This window comes from Euleptes europaea, chromosome 14, assembly GCF_029931775.1.
Source record: "Euleptes europaea isolate rEulEur1 chromosome 14, rEulEur1.hap1, whole genome shotgun sequence".
Lineage (NCBI taxonomy): Eukaryota > Metazoa > Chordata > Lepidosauria > Squamata > Sphaerodactylidae > Euleptes > Euleptes europaea.
Genome location: NC_079325.1, coordinates 29,663,366 through 29,686,388, shown reverse-complemented (window position 1 = coordinate 29,686,388; position 23,023 = coordinate 29,663,366). Strand labels below are relative to the sequence as shown.

The following is a 23,023-nucleotide window of genomic DNA, read 5'->3' as shown; positions in this document are numbered from 1 at the left end:
GTTGCCACCAATCACAACCAGCTTGGCATTAATTAAATAAGTGCCATTGGTCTGAGAAACCATTTTCAGAGGAAGGCAAGGAGGTGTGCGTGGGGGGAATCGGTGCCCAGTGTCACAGCTGCATTCTCTGTTTTACCCCAACACAGAATTGTCTCAGTAGTAACGCACCAGTCTCCTCGACACTCGGGGTGGGGGGAGAGACACACAGAGGTAATGCATGAGAAATGTTTGGTTAGGCCCAGCAGCTGCTTCGACAGCTACCCAGAGCTTCTCTGGCCACTGGAGAACTCTCTAGATGCAATTTCCCAGGCCTACACTGACTAATGAAATGTAAACAGCACTAGTCCCCTGTGTGGTTAGACCAGAGGACAGAAGAGAACACTTCTCCCCTGTACCGCTAGTGAAGCTTTGATTAAGCCCACTGTCCATCAAGGTACTGGCCCTTTCTGTTTCACTATGATTACCCCCTTGCCACCCTTTTAGAAACTAAACACAGGGGCCTCTAAAGATGAATGGGGGGAAGGCGGGGGGCTTGTGCTAAGGCAGTTCTTCAGCTGCTGTTGAGAACCTGGGCACTAACAGCAATGAAAGGCCCGGAGGACTAAATCCCACTTGCAGGCCTGCTGAAGAACGCTTAGCTGCCGGCCTCGTAAGGAGGGATATTTTCAGATGCAGCTGGCTGAGAGAGATGCTGGGTCTAGGGCAATTCTTGTGCTATGGCTTAAGCAGTCAACACAGCTGCCACAGGCAGCCGCATTTACCGGTTCATTGTTTTTCTTTGCCAGGTGCAACCTTCCATCAAACTGAAGACCGTGCAAACCTCCATCTTACATAGCAGAGGCAGAAAGCGGCCTTCCTACTTCTGACGCAAAGAGCACACCGGCATTAGAGATCGCACGGTGCTTTTCCTATGGAACAGATCAGGAAGAGGAATGGAGCTCTGAGTTCCTTTTCTGGCTGGGGCCGCTGCCCTCCTCCATCGCAGCCAAGGCCTCAAAAATACAGCTGCGCCTCCCGCCCAAGGGGCACATGCTAGCAACATGCATTGGACAGGGCACTACGACAGGTAAGCATGAGGCCCAGGAGGAAGGCAGGGTTTGGCCCCAACCAACAAGGAGGGAGCAGCCCTGGACGGGAAAGGGTTAAGAGAGAAAAGACATGGCCTGGAGGAGCCGCCCAAGGACACCAGCTGCAGCCACCCCCACCCCTGCCCTAGAAGGTCTTCCGATGAATGGCCCGCGACCCGTCCTCCTCGTACTCCTTCTTGGACACCCACATCTTCTTAAAAGTGTCCAGGGAGGCCAGAATAGAGCCACTGTTTGGAACAGAAAGAGAGAGCAGGGTCAGAGAGCCAAAAAGCAATGAGGTGCATACCCTGTGCAAGAGAATTATCTTTGCCAACACACAAGCAACTATTTGCTTCCAGAAAAGCAATGGCAAATGGGCTGCCTTATTGCCTCAAAGCATGGCCCATCAAAATTAGATTCTGTTTCTACATAAACCCCACCACGATTTTTCATCAGTCTGTACTCTGAAGCCATCCCAGCACAGGAGAACTTCCTCAACTAAGGTGGAAGGAGCCACCCCCACCCAATACTTGTCTGTGATGGAATACCAAGGAGAGGTAAGAAACTCCACCATTACACAGCCCTCAATTTCTGGACAGCCTTGTGGGAATTATACAGCTAAACCCCATTACAGCTCCACTGCAGCGTCTACTGCTAGATACTAGGGATGGAAATCTGCCGGAGATCCTCTTACCCAATCCACGTAGAGTATAACCTCTCCTGAGGAGCAGAAATCTGCAATGAGGGAAAACACAAGTCTGAGATGGGGCAAGAACTCCAAGGAAGTCTAGATGCTGTAGTTAGCCCCATACTAAAGCAACTGCTTTTCTGTGTGGAATAGCCAGGCCCTTCTTCAGCTGCAGGATGGTGCTGCTGCAGTCGTCTTGTTTGGGGGCTTCCTAGAGGCACCTGGTTGGCCACTGTGTGAACAGACTGCTGGACTTGATGGGCCTTGGTCTGATCCAGCAGGGCTTTTCTTATGTTCTTATGTTACCTAGTGTAGCCCAGCCCTACAGGATGCCCTTTACTGCAACTGAGATGCTGAACGCACTCTCCTTCGAAGATTCAGCATGTACCAACATCCAAGTGTGCAGATCCTTTTTTTGAACACTGATATCCTGCTTTTCTCCCAATCAATGGGACTCAAAGCAGATCATGCAAGTCATACTGAGTCCTCCAGCAACAGTTCTAAAGGTTTCCAAAGAATCCAGAGATTCAAGTTTCATTTTAAGAAGCAGCAAGTTTCCAAATTTCTTCATGGTTATTGAGTAAGCAACTAGAAAGTGTTCTTTTCCTTCATGTTAACAGGACCCCCATTATCTGTAAAGATCAAGACTATGAAGGAGCCCTTAAAAAAGATAAAGGTCCCCTGTGCAATAACCAAGTCATTCCTGACCCATGGGGTGACGTCACATCCCAACGTTTACTAGGCAGGCTGTGTTTACGGGGTGGTTTGCCAGTGCCTTCCCCAGTCATCTTCCCTTTACCCCCAGCAAGCTGGGTACTCATTTTACCGACCTCGGAAGGATGGAAGGCTGAGTCAACCTTGAGCCGGCTACCTGAAACCAACTTCTGTTGGGATCGAACTCAGGTCGTGAGCAGAGCTTGGATTGCAGTACTGCAGCTTACCACTTTGCGCCACGGGGCTCAATGAAGGAGCCCTTAGACATTAAAATACAAACCATTTCTACAAGAGGCACACATGAATCAGATAAAAGATCCAGCTGGGGTTTTGCACACATGCATCATTGTCTGAGAGGGGTGCACAGATTTGAATACTAACTTAAAGCGAGAACAGGGCCTGGAATTTCTCCATCACCTCACCTTAATTTTTACATCTTTCGGAGCCAGTTTCTTCACTTCACTGAGCAGCCGGTCCCCAAAACCTTACAGAAGAGACACAAAGATGTTGGCAGAATTAGGAGCACTGTACCATGATCCATGTGGTCAGAGCTATCAAGGCTTTCAAGAGGCATGCCTCAATACTTCAGGCATAAATTGACTGTTCCCATAACAGTCACAGAAAAGGGTTAACAACACTAGCTTTTCAGCATCCCTTCAATCCGAGTGTTCATTTACAACCCAGCATTTTAGGATTTTTCTTCCTACTTAATGCATTTCAGCCTCCGTTTCTTGCCTGCCAAGAAGCAGAGAAACCCTCAGGCAATCAGGGTGGTCTTAGTGATTCTGGGGCCCTGGGCAAAACTCCAGAATGCCGTCCCAGAATCACTGCCTCCCCTCAGGGTTCACCCCACCCTGCCTGGGCCCAAGAAAGGTGGACAGGCGGGGCCGGGAACTGCCCAAGGCCCGGAGGGTGTGGGTGCATAGCAGCCAGCTGCTTCTTTCCGCCTCCATGGGGAGCAGGCCCCGCCAAGTCCAGGGCAGCTGTCCTGGATGTTGGAGAAGTGACAGCCTAGTTAATGTAAATAGAGCTGAGTCATTTAGTCCACTTTTACCCTAGGGGGAGCTGTAGTGCATTTTCTGGTCTTTAGGGTATGTTTTCTCTTGCAGTTCAGCCTGCCTCTTGTTGTTTTTCCTCTGGGCTGTGTGTTAGTGTATGCTCGTGCTTGTACTCTGAATGCCTCTCTGTTGCATTAACAGCCTGCAGTCAGTTACTGCCTTTTGCAATTCCTGTTGCAGTAAAAGTATTGAAAGCAAACTCCAAAACCTAGGATTGTATTATTTCTCGAACTCTGCCAACGCTGGATGTCCCAGGCAGTATCTTTCCCAGAATTCAAAGCGAGAAAAAGCCTGGACTTTGCTTTCAGCTAGCAGAAGTGATACCGTATGGGAGCTCTGCCCTCTGCTGTTACATTAAGGAACTGCATGCTCCTTGGCTCATCCTACAATGACACCCTTAAAAGCCAAAAGGCTAGATGGCAGGTACTCTGGGATCCCTGCCCAGCTGCCTTCCTTGAAAACACAACTGCTTATCTTCCTTCCATTTAGGTACTTGCTCATCACCCCACTCGCTTTTTATGTACATCCTGCCCAATGAAGAAAGCAACACAAAAATATTTTAGGGGAGAAGATATTGGGAAAGACCTTTCTTGGCTGGCAAGCTGCTACCACAGTTGGAAAATAATATACAGTTGAGAAAGGACACAAGGCCCTACTTTGCACAAGCACACTCCTTATGTACTATTGGTATGTCATGCCCAACAGTTCTGATGCTGGCCAATTATCTCCCTTGGGAAGCCTCCGAGGGCACAGACTACATTTGCAGGCCCATTATGAAGAAGGGTTGTTTTTTATATGCCAAATTTCTCTACCACTTAAGGGAGAATCAAACCATCTTACAATTGCCTTCCCTTCCCTTCCCCACAACAGACACCCTGTGAGGTAGGTGGGGCTGAGAGAGCTCTAAGAGCTGTGACTAGCCCAAGGTCACCCAGCTGGCTTCATGTGGAGGAGTGGGGAATCAAACCCGGTTCACCAGATCAGAGTATGCCGCTCCAAACAGCTGCTGTTAACCACTACCCCACGCTGGCTCTCCCAGCATGAGAGAGCTCAAGAGCCACCTGCTTCAGGATGTTAATTTGGACTCCACTGGAGACATGCATAAATTCATATCCAAGCCTGGTGTGCGGACCTAGACTCCTTTAGCTACAGTGTAGAGCATGTTGAGGTCAGGCATCTTCCAGGACCCCAAGGTTGGCAAAGGCCCCACCATGCCAGCAGTGCTGCCATTCTCACTTTCATTGGAGCACCCAAGAAGGCCAGAAGAAGCATCAGGTCACTCCAGGGTTGCATGCCCTGCCTCTGCAAGGCTAAGGGGGCCCTCTGAGGATGCCATGCCTGACAGCCACCGACATCCTGGTGTTTTTATAGTAGTGGTGGAAAGTGCCGTTAAGTCGCAGTTGACTTGTGGCAGGCTGTTTTTAAGGGTTTTTAAGGCAAGAGACGTTCAGAGGTGGTTTACCATTGCCTGCCTTTGCACTGCAACCTTGGACTTCCTTGGTGGCCTCCCAACCAAGTACTAACCAGGGCCGACCCTCCATAGCTTCCAAGATCTGATGAGGTCTGATAGCCTGGGCCATCCAGGTCAGGGCTAGTGTTTTTAAGGCCTGGTATCATGTCTTTTTCAGGACAGGTGGCTTTTGATGCGGCCAGGAAAAAAGCCCTAATAATGTCTAAGCAGGAAAGGGCAGAGTCCTTTCCCAAGTAACGCTTTGGCCCAAAGCAAGGCACCAGATTGTAGGGTTCAAAACACTAGACCTGATCACAGCTGCTACACAAAACAGGAAAGCGGCAGGAGGCACACAGGAAGACCTCCTTTCAGTATTTCAGCCTCCGATATCGGCTCTTTCTCCTAGAGATGCCATTGTATCACTCAACTTGTGCAACACAAGTTTTGCATATATAGAGGGTTCCAGGTTCAAATCCTAGCACTGTCCAGTGAAAAAGGATCTCAGGTAGGATCTGATGGGCAACACCACTAGGTATTCCATCTAGACATTAGGAAGAATTTTCTAACAGAGCAGTTCCTCAGTGGAACAGACTTCCTGAGGAGGTGGTAAGAGCTCCTTCCCTGGAGGTTTAATCAATCAATCAACCTTTATTAGCGTATACTCAGAGACGTAGCATAAGCAGTGTACAAAATTTTCTGTCCATACATTTTCAGGGAGTTTTTTAAAGCAAAGGCTGGATGGCCATCTGTCAGCAATGCTGATTCTATGACCTTAGGCAGATCATGAGAGGGAGGGCATCTTGGCCATCTTCTGGGCATGGAGTATGGTGCACTGGGGGTGTGGGGGGAAGAGGTTGTTGTGAATTTCCTCCATTGTGCAGGGGGTTGGACTAGATGAATCTGATGATTCTATGATTCTAGGAGTATCAACTAGTGGAGAAAGGGGTTTCATATTTTGCAAATATTTGTTATCAGTTAATGTGTTGTTGTTTTAAAAAGATTAAATTTACACCTTGTTTTACTCAAATTAAATTTTTATGTTGCCTAATATGTCTTCTTTTGAGGCTCTGCTGCATTATTACTTCGATGGGAACTTTTATGTAATTTTAACATTGGAACAATACAGGAATTTTCATAACTGGGCTTAGAGCAGTGTATTTTATAGTTGACCCTGAAAAGAAGCTTTGTAACTCTAATGCCTTGAGTCTGATTGAAGTTCATCTTTTGAAGTTTCCTTTCCATTTCTTGGAATAAGGCAGCCTCTGGTGTTCCACACCTTTTTCCAAACAAGCTTTCTACCTCCAGGCACTATCAGCTTTTAACAACATACCTTTAAAGAGTGTAGACCCCCCAGACAGGACAATGTTCGCAAACAGCGTCCTCCTCAGGTCCATGTCAGATTTCTGGATGGCAAATGCAAGCACTTCATGGATCCCTTCGCTTTCGTCTCCTATTAGGTCTGGCTGGAAGAGCAGCTCAGGAGCTCGGAATCGGGATGGACCAACCTGCCGAGAGAGCAGCAACGACATTTAGCATGGCCACAAGGCACAGCTCAGCTCCAACAAGGACCACTTGGCACTTGGCTCACATACTACAGCATTTGCAAACATGATGCACGTGTGTGTGCGTGTGGGGGAGGGCACTGTTCCATGGGTATGAACAGGCCCACATGGCTGCAAAACGTTGGGACCAACCATGTGTTTGTTTTGGATATGCCAACATCTGAGCACAACAAAAAAAACCAAGGCTTTCCTGTTTACGATGACTCTCACCACCGCAAATGCATTGTAAAGGAATTCCCAGCCTCAGGGTTCTCACTGTCACCTCTCAGAAGTCAGAACCACTTACTAGCTCAGAAACTTACATCTAAAGTGCTCCCGTCAGGCAGTGTGTATTGCACCTTCTCCGTCTCCAGGGCCTCATCCTTCTGGGGGTTGATGGACAAGTAGCAAGCTCTCTATGGTGTGAAACAAACACGAGACAATTGGGATACTGGGAATAATTTGCTGGAGGAAATCCTAGTGGGTCTGCCCCACTCCAGCCCCCCCAATAAGCCAATGGTTCTGTTAGCCCTCCCCATGCCAATGTCTACCATGCCATCAATGCACCATGCAAAAGATACGTTCAAGCCCTTATCAGAAACCCCAGGACGGCTGTGTTCCCAAACACCCTGCTATTGCTTAAGAGCATAAGATCCTTATGAAATTCCTGAGACAGAAAGATGGAGAGAGAAGATGGCTGAATATGCTGGGATGGCAAAGCTGACTCATCTGCTGAATAAAAGACCCATAGAGGAGCTACAGAAGAAATGGGAACCCTATTTTGAATAAGCTCAAATGTAATCTTAATACTCAGTAATGAAATAACTAGAAAGTATAGATTAGAATATGGTAATGTAGTAGATTTAGATGTGGTGTATGAAGCAGTAATTATCAATGTCTAAATTGATTAATTCAGCAAATAAGCAAGTTTTAATACATTAACGAGTTAAGTATGAAACAGACTGACAGAGTAGAGGCAGAGATGTAGCGAAACTAGTAGGCTAAATATACAACTCACCAGATAGGGTAACGGGATTTAAACATGGAGTATGAAACAATGCTAGTAACGGGAACTTTTTGGATTTCGGCTGGTTAATGGGAGCGGTTTAAAAAATCTCTTCGTAAGATTTAATATACTGTATGTTTGACTGATGTTGGAGTGATTGTTATGTTTTTTTTCCTGATTATAAAATAAAAATTATTAAAACAAACAAAAAGATCCTTAAACTGTGTTGCACCACTCAGGACCATTGTCCTGGTTTGCTTATCAATCATGCCTTTTCCTGGAAGGCTACAGAATGTAGGCAAGCGAGAGAAGGGCACGACACGAGGAAAAAGGCCAGAGAGCTGATGTTAGTTGGCGACAACTGGAGAAGAAGCAAGAGGGAGAGGGAAGGAAAACAGAGAGGCAAGATACAGGCAAGAAGAGAATGAATGGGCACAGGACCACAGAGACCAAAGAGATTGAAAGGAATGTTCCATGACAGAGACTGCCTTCTGTCCAACGAGGGACAGATACGTGATATTCTGGTCACAATGACCTGCAGGGATAATTTGGGATGGTTGTCCTCTGCCACCAAGTGCGCAGCTTCGGGAGGGTGAGGGAGGTAGGGGACACCCGTGTAGCCAGCCAGATCAGCCGAATCAACCCTGGTGATCAATGGGGTGACAGATGTCGCGGCCAGATCGCCCTCACATCTGGCTGCGACCTCTGTATCTATTCAACCTCTTCCTAAATGATCTAGCTGTTTCTCTAAGAGTGGTCAATGGTCACTGCCCTAAACTCAGCTCTGTTCATACTCCTCTACTGCTTTATGCCGACAACGCAGTTCTATTGTCATGCTCAAGGGTTGGCCTAAAGAGGTTATTACTGACCTGCAGGGATCTGAGGTCAGGTTATGCTCCTCAGCAGCCACTAAATCAGAGGCTGGTGGCCCATCTGACTCTCCTCGTCTGTAACTGGGGAGGACCTTGCATAATATTTGTTTTTTGGTTATCACCATCTCTTTTTTATTTTTACAGGCAGCATCTCAGGAAACTGCTTTTCAAGCGCTTTCTAGTGCAAACTCAACCGGCTGCATCTTCCCCTTTGAGGCCACAGTTCTGCCAAGCTCAATGAGTGCTGGGAGGGAGACCACGCACACAGCCAAGGAGTTCTTTGAAGTTCCCCCTGCGGCCGTGCTTGTGCTCCCAAACAAGTTAAGTGTTTCAAACCTAAGCTAAAAAAAAAAAAGCTTGGTTGCGTCTCCAGTATGCAGTGGCAACTTCAAAAGAAACCATAGCTTGTTGGCATGGGGAAAGTGCCCTGAGGACCAGAGTTTAAGAACCACTGTGCCTAACATCATGTCAGCAGACTGGATTCAGATTCCTCTGTTCATTCACACCCCCTTTCAGATACATGGAATTCTTTTATTCCATTAGCTTCCTTGGATGACAGCAGATCAATTTTAAACAGAAGTGCTTAGACAGCATGGTATTACTGTCTGGGGCTGCAGATTCCTCACTCCCAGTTGGCACCAGCTCTGGGTGGATGGGGGTTGACCATGGGGGGGGGTGCTGTCCGAAGGGAGGCAGAGGAGTAACACAGCAGCTCTGGAACCAGAAGGTGCTTTACCAGCCAGCTGCCTAGACACAGGAGCACAAGGAGGAGCTGCTGGGGAGACCTGGGTGGGCTTTGAGTTCTCAGAACTGCTCCTGCAAGAACTCGGTAGACCTTTCAGGACTAGCTGAGCTTTATTCAAAGCGAGCGGGGAAACAGGGCCATTGCTGGAAAAGTTTCCTAGGAGATTTAATAAAATAAAACTTGAATATTTTCTCTCAGACAAGAATCATCAAACAACTTGGCTGGTTGCTCGATTTTGTACCCAAGTTTGTAATTTTAGAAAAAATAAAAAGGGCCTTTTGACATAAAGAGTGACAGAGTTTTAAAGTTTCTGTGTAGGATTTAAATTTTTAGTATTTGTCAAGGAGAATTTCAAATTGTAAATTTGCTTATAGGTTATGTTTATCCTGCAGCTTGTGTTTGGTATATACCATGTTTGTCGGCAGTTGCTACATGAGTTTGGTTGTATACTGATCTTATTCCTTTTGTTTATTCCCTGTACCTGTTTTTATGCTGGCCGTGGACCATAATAAAGTTTTAATGTAAATGTAATGTAAATGAGCTGGGAAACAGCCAGTGACATGCCGAGCCTCTTGTTCAGGAGCACAAGGGCGAGCACAAGAAGGAAGAAGGTAAGGGTTACTGGGAGAGAACACCCTCTCCTCCTGATGTGAGGCCAGAGAAAGCAGTGAAAACAGTGCCCAAAGAAGTGGTTGGAGATAGAGAGCTTGCCAGGTTAGGGGGAGAGCTTGCCAAACCTTACAATTAGCCATCTGGGTTTCAAATTCAAATGGCCCACGGTTCTGGCACAGGGCTCCCTACTCACTAGCCCAAAATTCCTTCCTGGAATTCTGTAAGTTAAAAAAAGACCATGTAGTTTTGTGGCAACAGCCTCTTCAAAAAGATGCCGCCAGCTATCCTCATCTCACCTCTTTTATTGTCTTGACCACTTCAAATTCAGCGGAGGTGTGGAAGTCATAGCCTTCTTTCCGTAGCAGCAGGCGGAGGTAACGGGAAACATCCCGCCCAGCAATGTCTACCCTCATGATTGAGTGGGGCATGGCAAAGCCCTCATAGATGGGTACCGCATGCGTCACTCCATCCCCTGCATCGAGCACCACTCCTGTAGTGCGGCCTGTGGCATAACTATGGTGAGCGGAGGGAGGCAAGAAGGACATTTGTTAGTTACAACGCAGCCTTCCAAAGCACAGCTGAAGGGCTAGGCCCAGGAAACAACTGCAAAAGCCACACTTCATGTAAGCCTGAGGGCAGCTCGCCAGGGTACAGCACAGGGGCGGGTAACAGAACCTGGCAAGGCTTGCAACAAGACGCATAAATAGCAAACCTGTTTTCAGGAACTCATGGGCGCATGCAATCAAACAGGCTAAAATAATCAGTGTCAACTGCTGAACAGATCAGTGAAAACCAAGCAAGAAATCCCAATCATCAGCCATGGTGTTCTCTGCCCAATATTCCTGCCACCCTTTGTCGCTGTTCAGTTCACTGCCAAACAGAAGAGAAATACCAAGCAAACTACACAAGGCAAATCTTGTAGACGGCTTAATCACACTTCAGCTTTCCAGGGCCAGACTTACAATCCTACGGTTATGCTATCTGAATCTTCTGGCACCGAATGCAGAACCGAGGATTGGGGAGACAATATAATGAAGGCCAAAAAGCATCCCCCCTTCCCGCCCAAGAATAGGATCTTGAGTTGCTTGGGTTATCACAATGTTTGGCCAGCAGGGTGGGGGGAAGCATTCTCTCCAGTTTGCTGCTCACTGGTGTCAGTGGTCACAAAGAGTTTGCTTTTCCTAAGTCACTGTCACTTCCTGAAATTATTGAGCGACTCCCTGAAATATCACTGAAGCAAGCATATAGGTCAGCTGCATTTAAGCAGCGGCCCGGGCCAGCTTGGTAGCAAGAAAGGTGCCAACTTTACCCCCTGCCACCTCCACCTTTTCAGCAACTGAATACTTACAGGCTGAGGACAGCTTGCATGGAGATGAAGAGAGCTGGAACGTTGAAGGTCTCAAAGAAAACCTCAGCAGCCTTCTCCCGGTTTTTGCTGGGATTTAGAGGGGCTTCTGTCAGGAGAACGGGATGCTGGGAGAGAAATGAGGGAGACAGGATTAAATACAGGTCTTGCTGCTGCTTCCCATCATGCCGATTCCAGCCCAGGATGGCAACTGCGTGCAGGGATTTGTGTGTGTGTGTGTACTGGTTATTTGTTCAACTTAGACAAGCACTGAAAGCTGACTTTAAAAAAATGAAATACATCCATTAATGGTTTGAGAAGTTCTTCTGTGCTTTGTAGCAATTACCCTTCTCCAGATACAGTATGATCAGCTACAGCCCTGGAGGAGGGCAGGGTTCTTTTGCAAAATCCCCAGCTATCACAGCAGGAGAAACCAAAAGGCCCTGGAGCCTCTAACTTCTAATGCAAACTGATTTCTGCCTGGTTTAGTAAACAACTGAGTACCGGTAAGAAGGATCTGGCGATGCAAGTCCCTGCATCCCTGCTGAACAGCCCCTAGTCCCTGTAGTCAAACAAACAGTTCAAAGTCTGATCCTTATAATTTCCTCTCAAGGAGAGGCTGGGGTCTCTTTGTTGGGATGGGACAGGTTTATTTACTTATTCAGCTGTCTATACTTTTCCACACACAATGCCTAAAGCAACTCAATGATTTAATAAATGGCTAGAACTGCAAAGTATAAAACAAAAGGGGGGAAATCAAAAATTCCAAATCCAATTCCCGTACATGAGACACACACAGCTAGAAAACACTATTATCCTGAAAAAGAATAACTGCCTAATGCAGGGCTTTTTAAACTTTTTCCACACGACACCCCTTTTCATTGAAGACATTTTTACTTGACTCCAGGTATATAGGTATATAAAATAGGTATAAAAATCAAACATTACTGATAATAAATCATAAAATTTATTTTGAAACCATTCTTTGGTATATATATAATTTTACCATTTACTGTTGCCAAATTTTTCGCGACCCCCACATTCAGCTACACGACCCCATATGGGGTCGCGACCCACAGTTTAAGAAGCTTTGGCCTAATGTAATAGGCTCCATTTGACAAACTTCTTAAATTGCATACTGGTGCAGCCAGTCATACTTCCAGTGGGAGGAAGGAGTTCCACAACTTGTTTGCTACCATAGAAAATACAGGAATTTAAGTGCTCAAGCAGACTTTCTTAACACCAATGACATTAACATAGACGGGAGGTAATATGTGAGATTGCTCTCCCAAAGCCACTTTGGTTCCAAGCCATGCAAGTCCCCTTGGGCTAGGCAAGACCATTCTCTAGGATCGTCAAAGAAAAGAGGATCCCTGCCAGGCACATCTGCCCAAGGATGCGGGACCTCCATCAGATCTGATGAGAGAAACCACAACTATCATCCCTGCTGGCAGCAAAAGACCCTTAAGAGCATCATCTCTCCTCCCAAAGCCTGGGCAGCCCAGCAGGCTTCTCACTGAAAAGCCAGCACAAAGCAAAAGAATCCTAAAGCCAAAGGATGAATGTTCTGCAATGTTACCTCTTCCGAAAATGTCTGCAGCTGATCTTTGGAATAAACATACTGCCAGATCCTCTCCATGTCATTCCAGTCCCGAACGATACCATGTTCCATGGGGTACCGGATGGACAACAACCCCCTATGTTCCTAGAGGACAGAGGAATAAATTCACGGCAATAGGGTTAGTACACGGCAGCCAACACATAAGCCCGACCCAGACAAGGGTGAAAAGAAGAAATATTTTACATCCAGCAAAAACTGGACTCGACAGAAAGGGTGGGCAGAAGGTCACTATCCACAACAGACTTAAAAGCTCAGAATAGTATGGGAAAGCTGCTACACCCAAACTGCCTAGAACCTTGCTAAGATGCCATCACAATTTCCTAATGCAACAAGGGATGTGTGATCCAACTGAATCACTTGATTACTGTGGGCTTTCTTCTACTTCCAATAATGTATCAAGCATTTTTAGGCGCCAGATACTCTGACAGCTTGTAGATAGCCAGTGGTCAGCTGTGTTTTCCAGCAGCCAGTAAATACTTTTCCAGAGCAGAAGCAACATCCCAATTTAAAGATGGATAAAGTGAAAGACTGATTGACTTGTCCAATGCCATAAGGCTCAGGCACAAGTACACTTGGGAGTTCTGGAACTGCCTTCACACAGAACAGGACAGCTATCGAGACCAGCAGTAGAGACCAACTCATTCAGGGAGAAGATCCAGTGAAGGCAGGTTTGCCAGGCATCTCACACCTTTGGAAGAAATCCAGAGTTCCAGGGTGCAGCTGAATTAAACGGTGAATGCTTATAGGACTTGGCTACACCCAAATGAAGGAAACACACCTAGTTGCTCTGAGACTGCAGCAACCAAGAGATGGATACTCTGGCCTCTGCCATCAGCCAGGAGAACAAGGGCTGGCAGAATGTTGTACCACCAGCGTCCCAGCAAGAACGTCAACAGGGGAAGACAGGCTTGGCCCCACCTGGATGGAAATGCCTGTTAGTAACTCACCACTTTGTTGTGATGCTGTCAAAATGATCTGTCTCCCCAACCTTTCTTTCTACTCCCCTTCACTTGAGTATCTGGTCCTTTGACTTGAATCCGGCATCTTATTTGTGTATGGCACTGCCCACAGCATTGCATTTTGAATTTTGATTGTGATTAGTTGCTAGGGGAGATTATTTTTATCTAAAACACAAGATAATAAAGTAAAAGGGGGGTTACCTCTGCCTTAGGTCCAATGAAGAGATCTCCTTCTAATGCCCCAGCCATGACCCGGACATGCTTCGGACGACCCACACTAGCAAGAGAAAGAAAAGTGGTTGTCTATCGAAGCTGCAGGGCAGGTGTGCATCTTGAGGATTAGGATTCCGGCCCCCCAAACTCCTGGTGCAACACAACCTTATCCTCCACACCTCATTACTGAAGAGACAAAGAAACTGTTTAGCATCTATACTCACTAGTTCGGGAAGCAGTATTTTGGGATCTGATCTCCAGCAAAACCAGCCTTTACTACTCCTGAACCCTGAAAGAAGAAAAAGAAGAAAAGTTCAGAAAAAAGTAAAAGACTTTCTGGTGCAAGAGAGATACATTTGCTGAATTTCAGCCACTCAGAAGAGACAAATGTAGACGCTCTAGTGAAAAGAAAGGAGCCGCGGAGCCTGCGGATTCATTCCCCTTTGGTGCTTCACGCAGCCAGGTGGTTAAGACAACATTCAGTTTATCTTTTGTTCTCAGTTACACTTGTATAATCTGAAGCTCTGCTGGTTGAGGGGAAGCCTAAAAAGAAGTTGAAATGTATAAATACTTCACACTATCGCCCTTCTTCCAATTGTCCCTTTATTCATGGTACAGCATCGCAGAACAAACAGGGCCTCATACTAAAAATTTAAAAAACCTATATCTAGTGACATAACCTCATCTTCTACTTTTTGAAAGTAAGGCTGACCGATTGCCAGCAAGGGCATGATGTCAGCTGGGCATAGCAGATGCAACTGCCGATGTCTCTCAAGCGCTCCAGCCTTGGCCATTTATACCAGTGAAAAAGCACTACACTAGGTACAAGGAGCAAAAAACTTGTATTTGCTTCCAAAGGCTTGCTTAACAGACCTAAGGTGGAAGGATCAGGGAAGAACTTCCTCTTGAAAGTCCTCGGACAGGCCCACTGCCAGTCAGACACAACAGAGCTGGACTGGATAGATCACTAGCCTGACATCCCCAGAATTTACTTACTCCATCTGTACCCTACTTTTATCCCTGATGGGGACTGACCTACAACATTCCAATTACGCAGGTTCGGTTGAGAGAGAACAACTTGGCAGGGTGGGCATTTGAACCCAGGTTTCCCAGATCCAAGTCAGACACTCTCAACCACTACACCATGCTGGCTCTCAGAAGAGTCTGAAACATCACCACAACTGGGAAATATGGGAGCCAAGGCAGACTACGTAGAAGGGCAGGATTGCCCAGGGCATCAGAACAGCCAACAAGCCAATGATTCATGCCATGTCACAAGACCACCCTTCTTCTATTTCCCCATGCCAGAAATAAAATTCCTCCACTGTTGCAAATTGAGCACTCCCCTCTCCTAATGCGAGGGAAGGACAATTCAATACCACATTCCAAAAGCAAGCCAGTTTTATAAAAATCTTTGAAAGGAGAGCGATAAAGTGCCCCTCCATAATCAGCAGTCATAGAAGAGCCCGACTATAGATATGCCCTCCTCAGAGGATCAGATGTCAGCTTAGCTGACTGGCTTTGCCAGCCTCCAAGAACAGCTATGAATACTGAGGCTGGACAGCTTCCCTCAGTCCAGTTACTAATTTATTTCTTTGCAGCATGAATAAGCAAGTCTCTTTCACAGCCACACCCCAGCAAGCAATGAGATGGGCAAAAACATGCCAAATCCTATTGCACAGAGAACACAGTTCAGTGTCTGAGAGCTTCATACAAGGGCTCTCACTTCCCCAGATAATCCATACCAGACAATGAATACAGTTCTTCTGTTCTGGTATGTACTCTGTGTTTATTCCAAAATACTGCCGCAGGACTGGAGATTCTGCAGACATACTTCTCAGTGTCTAGATGTTTAGAACTCCTAGGTCATGCAGTGAAATATGTTAAAACACAAAACAGGCTAGAGAACCAACCATCCTCCAAGGAGCCTTTCTCCAACTTAACTTGCTCTTCCTCCAACAAAAGAGCCACTTATGATGGAGGAAGGCTTCAAACTTGAGCCAAAAGGAAAGATGGGGTATAGACATAACTGATAAACAAACTCTGCTCAGTGGGGTGGTAGGAAAGTGGTAGGATCCACCACCAGCCTATCGTTAATGCAAATGCAAGAAAAGTGAAAGTTCTGCACTGCCCGGATGATCTGATACGTATTTAATGACTAACTATAAATCAAAATCACCCAATCAATCCATGGGAATAAGCACATTTTCTAAAATTAAACATAAGAGCCACAATGTGGTTCAACCAAGTAGACAATATGAAATTGCCTTTGTTGACAACAGGTCTCTGTTTAACACTTCAGCTAAGTACAGGGAGAAGGAAGTCATTCACTACCGAAGTGATATAAAGTTGCATGCATGCAAGTTACACATCAGCTAGTAGAATGATTGCAGTAAACAAAGGAAAAAAGGAAACAACAGCTTTACGAAAAAGTAATGTTTGGTATGAAAGAGATCCAAGCAAAAGGGTCCAGGAGGACATCAGATAAAAGCATAATATTTAATTATTTGAAAAAAGGTAGTCTATGTACCTCCCTCCAAAAACAGATTTCCAAACAGCTGTAGAATCATGTTCTTTACAAAGCAGAGCCAAATTCTGCCTTATCACAGCCACAGAAGGGGCTGAAGATGGCAGTGATTTGGAGAACTCAGAGCAAGTCTGAATTGACAAGGATACTTCAAATAAAAACCATCCGCCACTCCCAACACTTTGTCACCATTCTACCCTGTGACATTCATCCCTGAAGACTTCCACAGTCTACACAAATTTCCTTCAAACCTGAAATAATCACTGACAATATACGTGTCTGCACCAGGTTTTGCTAACTTCTTATTCAAGTGATCACACATTAATGGACAGAAACGTAGCCACCATCAAAGAAATGAGGATCAAGCAATATAAAGGCCTTGCAATCCTGCCTTGTTCTAGTCTGTAGTGTTTGTCACACTCAGAATTAACAGTGTCTTGACTCTATAGCCACAATTTTAAAAAAAATTGTTACTCTCCTACTGTGACTTTCTAGGGATTTCTGAACACCTTCGAACAGCTTTTACCATTGGAAAGAACAGTTTCTTCCCAATTTGCAAGTCACCCCACTGCAACAGAACTATGACCAAAAACCTTGTATATGTGGCTGGCTGGCTCCAAACATGCAGTTGCCTGATGCCAAAGCCAGTTCACACAGCCTGAGGTTTCAGTGTCACGAACATGCAGCAACAGATTGGTTGTTCAACCAAGCTGAACATGGAAGGAGCCAAAAATGGCAGCTCTAGCATGGCAAGAAAAGAGGGCCACCCCAACCAATGAATTTTGCATGCCAGTAAGGACAGTAAAATGAGGAGAAGGCTGATAGAAGTCATGGAATATACCCAACACTTCCCATTTGAAACCCACTCAGACAACTGCACAATGGCATGAACAAGAGCCGGTGTGGTGTAGTGGTTGAGAATGGTGGTTTGGAGCGGTGGACTCTAATCTGGAGAACCAGGTTTGATTCCCCACTCCTCCACATGAGTGAATCTGGTGAACTGGGTTGGTTTCCCCACTCCTACACATGAAGCTAGCTGGGTGACCTTGGGCTAGTCACAGCTCTCTTCAAGCTCTCTCAGCCCCACCTAACTCACAGAGTGTCTGTTGTGGGGAAGGGAAGGTGATTGTAACCCGGTTTGATTTTTCCCTAAGTGGTAGAGCAGGGGTAGGGAACCTTTTTTCCGCCAAGATTCCAGCAATTAGAGTCAGTGCTATTGAACAGACAATGGGATGCTTAATGGCATTTCATCATGAAGCTATTAATACTAAAGAGTGTCGAAATCTCTCACGCTTATCAAATTATAACCATGTTAACATCCAGCATTTGGGCAAAGGGGTGCTTTTCAAGTGTATAATATCTGAGATGACGCTGCCATCTGCTCCGAGATGATCACTTGGCAAAAAAATGGCTTGAGAAAATGAGACAATCATGGTCAACACACAATGGAGAACATGTGGTAGGTAGCTGCACCTGGCAGGGTCCCCATTAGGCTATAGATGTCTAGTTGGACATTATTCCACTTGGCAAAGGCAACATAGACCTGTTTTAAGTGTGATGCTGGCTGAGGATAAAAGCATTTTCATGTGGGTCTATGTACTCACAAAGTATCTCGTGCTACCTGTGCAAATCAGATATGCCTACTCTCCTGTGGCATGTTGTGAGTACAGCTGCTTTGGACAGGTAGCAGCCCAATATAAATGAGATGTTGTACAAGCACAAAGTCCACTGGAGCATGCTTTTTCCTTGCCACTGTCGTGTTTAGGTCAAACCACAACAAAGCAGCAGTGAGGTGTAATAACTCTTGTGATGGAGCTCGGATGTGGGAAATCCATCTTTCAACCCCTGCTCAGGTGCAAAGTAGATGTTACGGCTTCTAATAAATTGGGTCCTTGTTCCAATTCATATTCCCCACCCCCTATTCACACACGAGCAGCGCAAAACTGTCTTTAAAGAGTAACAGGGGCCCAATTCTGCTCGGAACCACAACATAGCAGAAGGGAGGGCTGCTTTCCTCACTTCATAGTCCTGAGCCAAAATATCTCCAGTGCCCCATTTTGGAGCTGCACATGCAGTAGTCCTTAATGGGGCAAATAAAGATCCATTCAGTCCTGAAAACAGTGCAGGGGAGCAGAATAAGGCCCCAACATGTTCTTAAAAGGCTGCAAGTGTTCGTGTGTAACTATGATAGTTCCCCACAGCTGTGTGTCTGTAGGAAACACAAGTCATGACTGGGGAAGATAGACCCGACTTGTTAAAAGTCATAACGTACAGATTAAGCCTCAGTCATGAAGCTCACGGGGTGGGGGGAGTGACCTTGGGGAAGTCACTCACTCTCTACTTAAGCTTTTTCACAGGCCTCTTGAGAGGCTAACATGACAGCCTTTGTTCTCTGGAGAAGGAGCATTACTACTAGTAGTAATAATCATACCCAAGAGCCACTACAGTCAACAACAACAAAATTAAGCCTATCATTCAAATCAATATATGATGTGCAGCATGCTAGCGAGGTCCATGTTACTCCATGATCCTACACCCAACTACACACCTTAACTGAGTCAATAAGCAGAATGGCAAAACAGGTGCATCCTTTACCGTATGTCAAATGACAACACAAAGCCAGGCAGCCATACATTTTAGGTACCCAAGCAGCCCATGTCTAGGATTTTCTCCAGCTCTGTCTCACCTTCTTTTTTACTTGCATATTTATAAAGAATTAACCAAACCTGCTAGAAGTATCCTATTCAATCATCTGAGAGCCATGTGGTGTAACTGTTAGAGTGCCTGATTAGCAAGATCCAGCAGTGCATAGCCCTGAAGCCCAGTGGTTGATCATGGACTAGCCATGAGGATAAAATGAGACAAAAACCAGATATGCCAGCTTGACTGATGGGTTGGGTTGTTCTGTAATGTGTAAGGATTGCCTCTGGCAATGAAGCCTTTGTACATCAGAAAACAGTTTTTAGCACTTCTGTCAAGCTACTGATAGGCCACAAACAACTAGCAGCAGTGTGAGTTGACAGGCAGAGAAATGAAAAAGGTAGGTGGGGAGAAATTTTCTGCACTTGTTTGCAAGGCTGAAATAAACCCCCCACACCGCAAAGCCTCACACCCGGGCTGGTTCACATGAAGTAGCACTGCTAGATGACTCAATGTAAGAAAACTACTTTGAGTCTGTGGTAAAACAAGGGACATCCAGTATATTTCCTGGATTTTCTTTGTAAGATTCTGGAGTAAAGGATGAGGCATCTGGCCCCCCAAAACAAAGGACCTTTCAATAAAATTCTCCTTTGCCTCAGCTCAGCTTTCTTTTGGCAATGTGTGTGCGTAAAGTGCCACGAAGTCAATACAGACTTAATAAAAGAGACCTACCTTAAGGATTATTCTAAGAATTACACTATATACAAAGCACTTCAAATACTAAAAATATGGTTTTATAACTACTTCTAAAGGGTGGAGAGAAGAAACTGGCAAGCAGGATAGGCCAAGGCCTCTCTCCACAGATTTTCCATTACTAATTAGCATTATATGTTTACAAGAAGAGTTGGTTTTTATATGCCGACTTTCTCTGCCACTTAAGGAAGAATCAAACCAGCTTACAATCACCTTCCCTTCCCCTCCCCACAACAGACACCCTGTGAGGTAGGTGGGGCTGAAAGAATGTGACTAGCCCAAGGTCACCCAGCTGGCTTCATGTGTAGGAGTGGGGAATCAAACCTGGTTCTCCAGATCAGAGTCCACCGCTCCAAACCACTATACCATGCTGGCTCTCAACTAGAATGGGAGCAAAAAGTTTGTAAATGCTAAGCCCCTGGTCGCCAAATATCAATTTTTATTGGTTCTTGTAGGTTATCTGGGCTGTGTGACCGTGGTCTTGGTATTTTCTTTCCTGATCAATTTTTGTATATATTACATTGCTTAAAACTTGATATTATTCATATCAAGAACCATGAAATAATGTTTAAGGCTACACTATTAAGAATAATGACCCCTGATATAATGCAGATTTAAGATGCAACAAGGTGCCACGATAATCCATGAGATTCTGTCACCAATGTCAGTATTGCAGAACCACCAGCATAGACACGTATCACAGGCTCTCCCGAGCCTGATGCAGTTTTGCAGTGTAATCCTAAGCAGTTACCCTCTTCTAAATCCATTAAAGCCAGTGATCTGCTTAGGATAACACTTGTGAGTTAGAAATTCCTCACTTTACAAAATGTCAACTGATATTCAACTCAATAATATGCCTCCACAGAAATAAAGGACCAAGACACATCTCTAAATTTGAGGCAGTCGTTATTGGGCTGTGCAATATTAAGAAATAGTTTAGAATAATGATTATTAACTGTGATGTATTAAAATATTCTTAGGGCGGGGCTGTTGCTCAGTAATAAGAGCATCTGCTTTGCATACAAAAGGTCCCAGGTTCAATCGCCAGCATCTCCAGTTAAAAGGATCAGGTAGTAGGTGATGTGGAAGACCTCCAGCTAAGATTCAGGAGAACTGCAACCAATCAGAACAAACAACACAGACCATGAAAGACCAGTGGCCTGACTCAGTATAAGCAGCTTTATGAGTAATACATTATCAACAATAATCACTATTGAACATTCCTCAATACAGCCGTTAGGAAATGTTTATTTCTTAACATACTGGAATAATCATCATCACTTTTTCTACCCCGCTGACAATATGCTACAGCCAACCCTTCCTCTTGCTCGGTGGAACTCAAGACAGCTTACACCAAAATATTGTCGAAGGCTTTCACGGTCAGAGTTCATTGGTTCTTGTAGGTTATCCGGGCTGTGTGACCGTGGTCTTGGTATTTTCTTTCCTGACGTTTCGCCAGCAGCTGTGGCAGGCATCTTCAGAGGAGTAACACTGAAGGACATGTCAGGAAAGAAAATACCAAGACCACGGTCACACAGCCTGGATAACCTACAAGAACCAGCTTACACCAAATTCTTAGTTCTCCCACCCAGAAATGAACCAGACCTGCTTAACTCTAACATGGCAGCTGCATCGTCTGTCTTCCAGCTATTATTATCGTCTCCCCGTAATGCACTGCAGCCTATATTATTATGATGATTGCTATTATAGGTTGGTATTGTATTGTGTTGTGTTGATTGCTATATATACTAGAAAAGACAGTCATGCTAGGAAAAGTTGAGGGCAGCAGAGGAAGACCCAACAAGAGCTGGATTGAATCAATAAAGGAAGACACAGCCCTCAGTTTGCAAGATCTGAGCAAGGCTGTTAAAGATAGGGCATTTTGGACAACACTGATTCATATGGCCATTTATTCGTGGAAGGCTTTGCATTGGATTTGCCACTCTTTAGATGCACTTTCCCCCCATCCATATTCTCAAAACTCAACAATAAGCCGCCATGCAGAGTTTTGAGAATTCAGATGGGGAAAATGTGCATCTATAGCCCTGGTTCCCAACCAGGGGTCCATGAACCCCCAGGGGTCCGCGAGAACTAAATTAAGGTCCACGAAACAAAGTTATAAACCCATAATAAATTAATATTTTCAATTAAAAGTTCTCGATTATAAAAATATATTCAAATATTATTCTAAGTTTAATGTTTAACTAACAGTTATGATTAAAGTTTATTTTCAAATTCTCGGAATTTTTATTTTGAACCTTGGGGTCCCTGCACCGAACAAAAAAGTCCTAGTCAAAAAAAGGTTGGGAACCACTGATCTATAGAGTGACAAATCCAATGCAAAACCTTCCATGAATATAGGGCCGCCACGAGTCGGAAGCGACTTGACGGCCCTTAACACAGACACACTATAGGTTAATGCGGGAGAAAAGGGAGGATGTTGTCACCACTTTGGGTCTCCGTTATTGAAATGAACCGGCGTGCGTGTACATACAAACAAAAAAAAATAGCGCGCCGAGGCTTATAACGACAGCCAGCTCCTGGAGAGGGAAAAAAGGGAAGGCCCACCCCGCCCGGCCAGCGCAGGGACCAGGCCTCGACCCAGCTCAGGGCCCCACCCAGCTGCAGCCCCGCCTCAGCCGCCGCCGCCGGGCGCGGCTCCCTTCCCCCCTCCCGGCCGCTGCTCACGTTGTCAATGACTACGGGCTGGTTGGCGATGATATCGTAGGACTCCATGGCCGCCGGGGCCGCCGCCGCCGAGCCTGGCCGGGCCGAAGACTCGCAGCTGGCAACAGCCGCCCGCTCACGCTGGACGTTGCACGGCCGCCGCGGCTCCTATCGCTGCGGCCCGGTCACCACCACCCCAACCCGGCGCAACGTAGCCTGCCCTCTCCCCTCCGCCACGAAGAAGGGCGGGGCCAAGCGAGGCTCCCTGCCGTTCAGCGAATCGCGTCGCGCCCAGCCTTCTGAGTGACAGCCGGCATCGGGCCGGGAGAGCCTAGCAGGGGCGCGGCTCGCGGTTTGACAGCTGCCGCCTGTTGGTCCGCGCGGCTCGCGGTTTGACAGATGCCGCCTATTGGTCCGCGCGGCTCCTGGAGGCGGGTCTTCCGTATCAAGGTTGGTGGCGCGAACACTGGGGGCGAGGAGGAAACGGGGTGACATCATCGCTCGGCTCTTAAAGGGGCAGAGGCGTCGCTTCGGCTCCAGTGTAG

At 46.1% G+C, this 23,023-nt stretch overlaps 1 protein-coding gene across 1 annotated transcript; it reads right to left on the bottom strand.

Annotated features, from left to right (window-relative positions):
- Positions 1-1,194: 1,194 nt before the first annotated feature.
- On the bottom strand, positions 1,195-22,636 carry ACTR1B (actin related protein 1B). The gene is made up of 11 exons (XM_056859985.1): positions 22,500-22,636; positions 14,116-14,180; positions 13,880-13,955; positions 12,678-12,803; positions 11,102-11,226; positions 10,050-10,266; positions 6,842-6,934; positions 6,308-6,482; positions 2,892-2,953; positions 1,762-1,802; positions 1,195-1,315 (listed from the first exon to the last, which is right to left on the bottom strand). The coding sequence occupies exons 1-11, from the start codon at positions 22,545-22,547 to the stop codon at positions 1,213-1,215; spliced, it is 1,131 nt and encodes a 376-aa protein (XP_056715963.1). The 5' UTR covers positions 22,548-22,636; the 3' UTR covers positions 1,195-1,212.
- Positions 22,637-23,023: the final 387 nt, after the last annotated feature.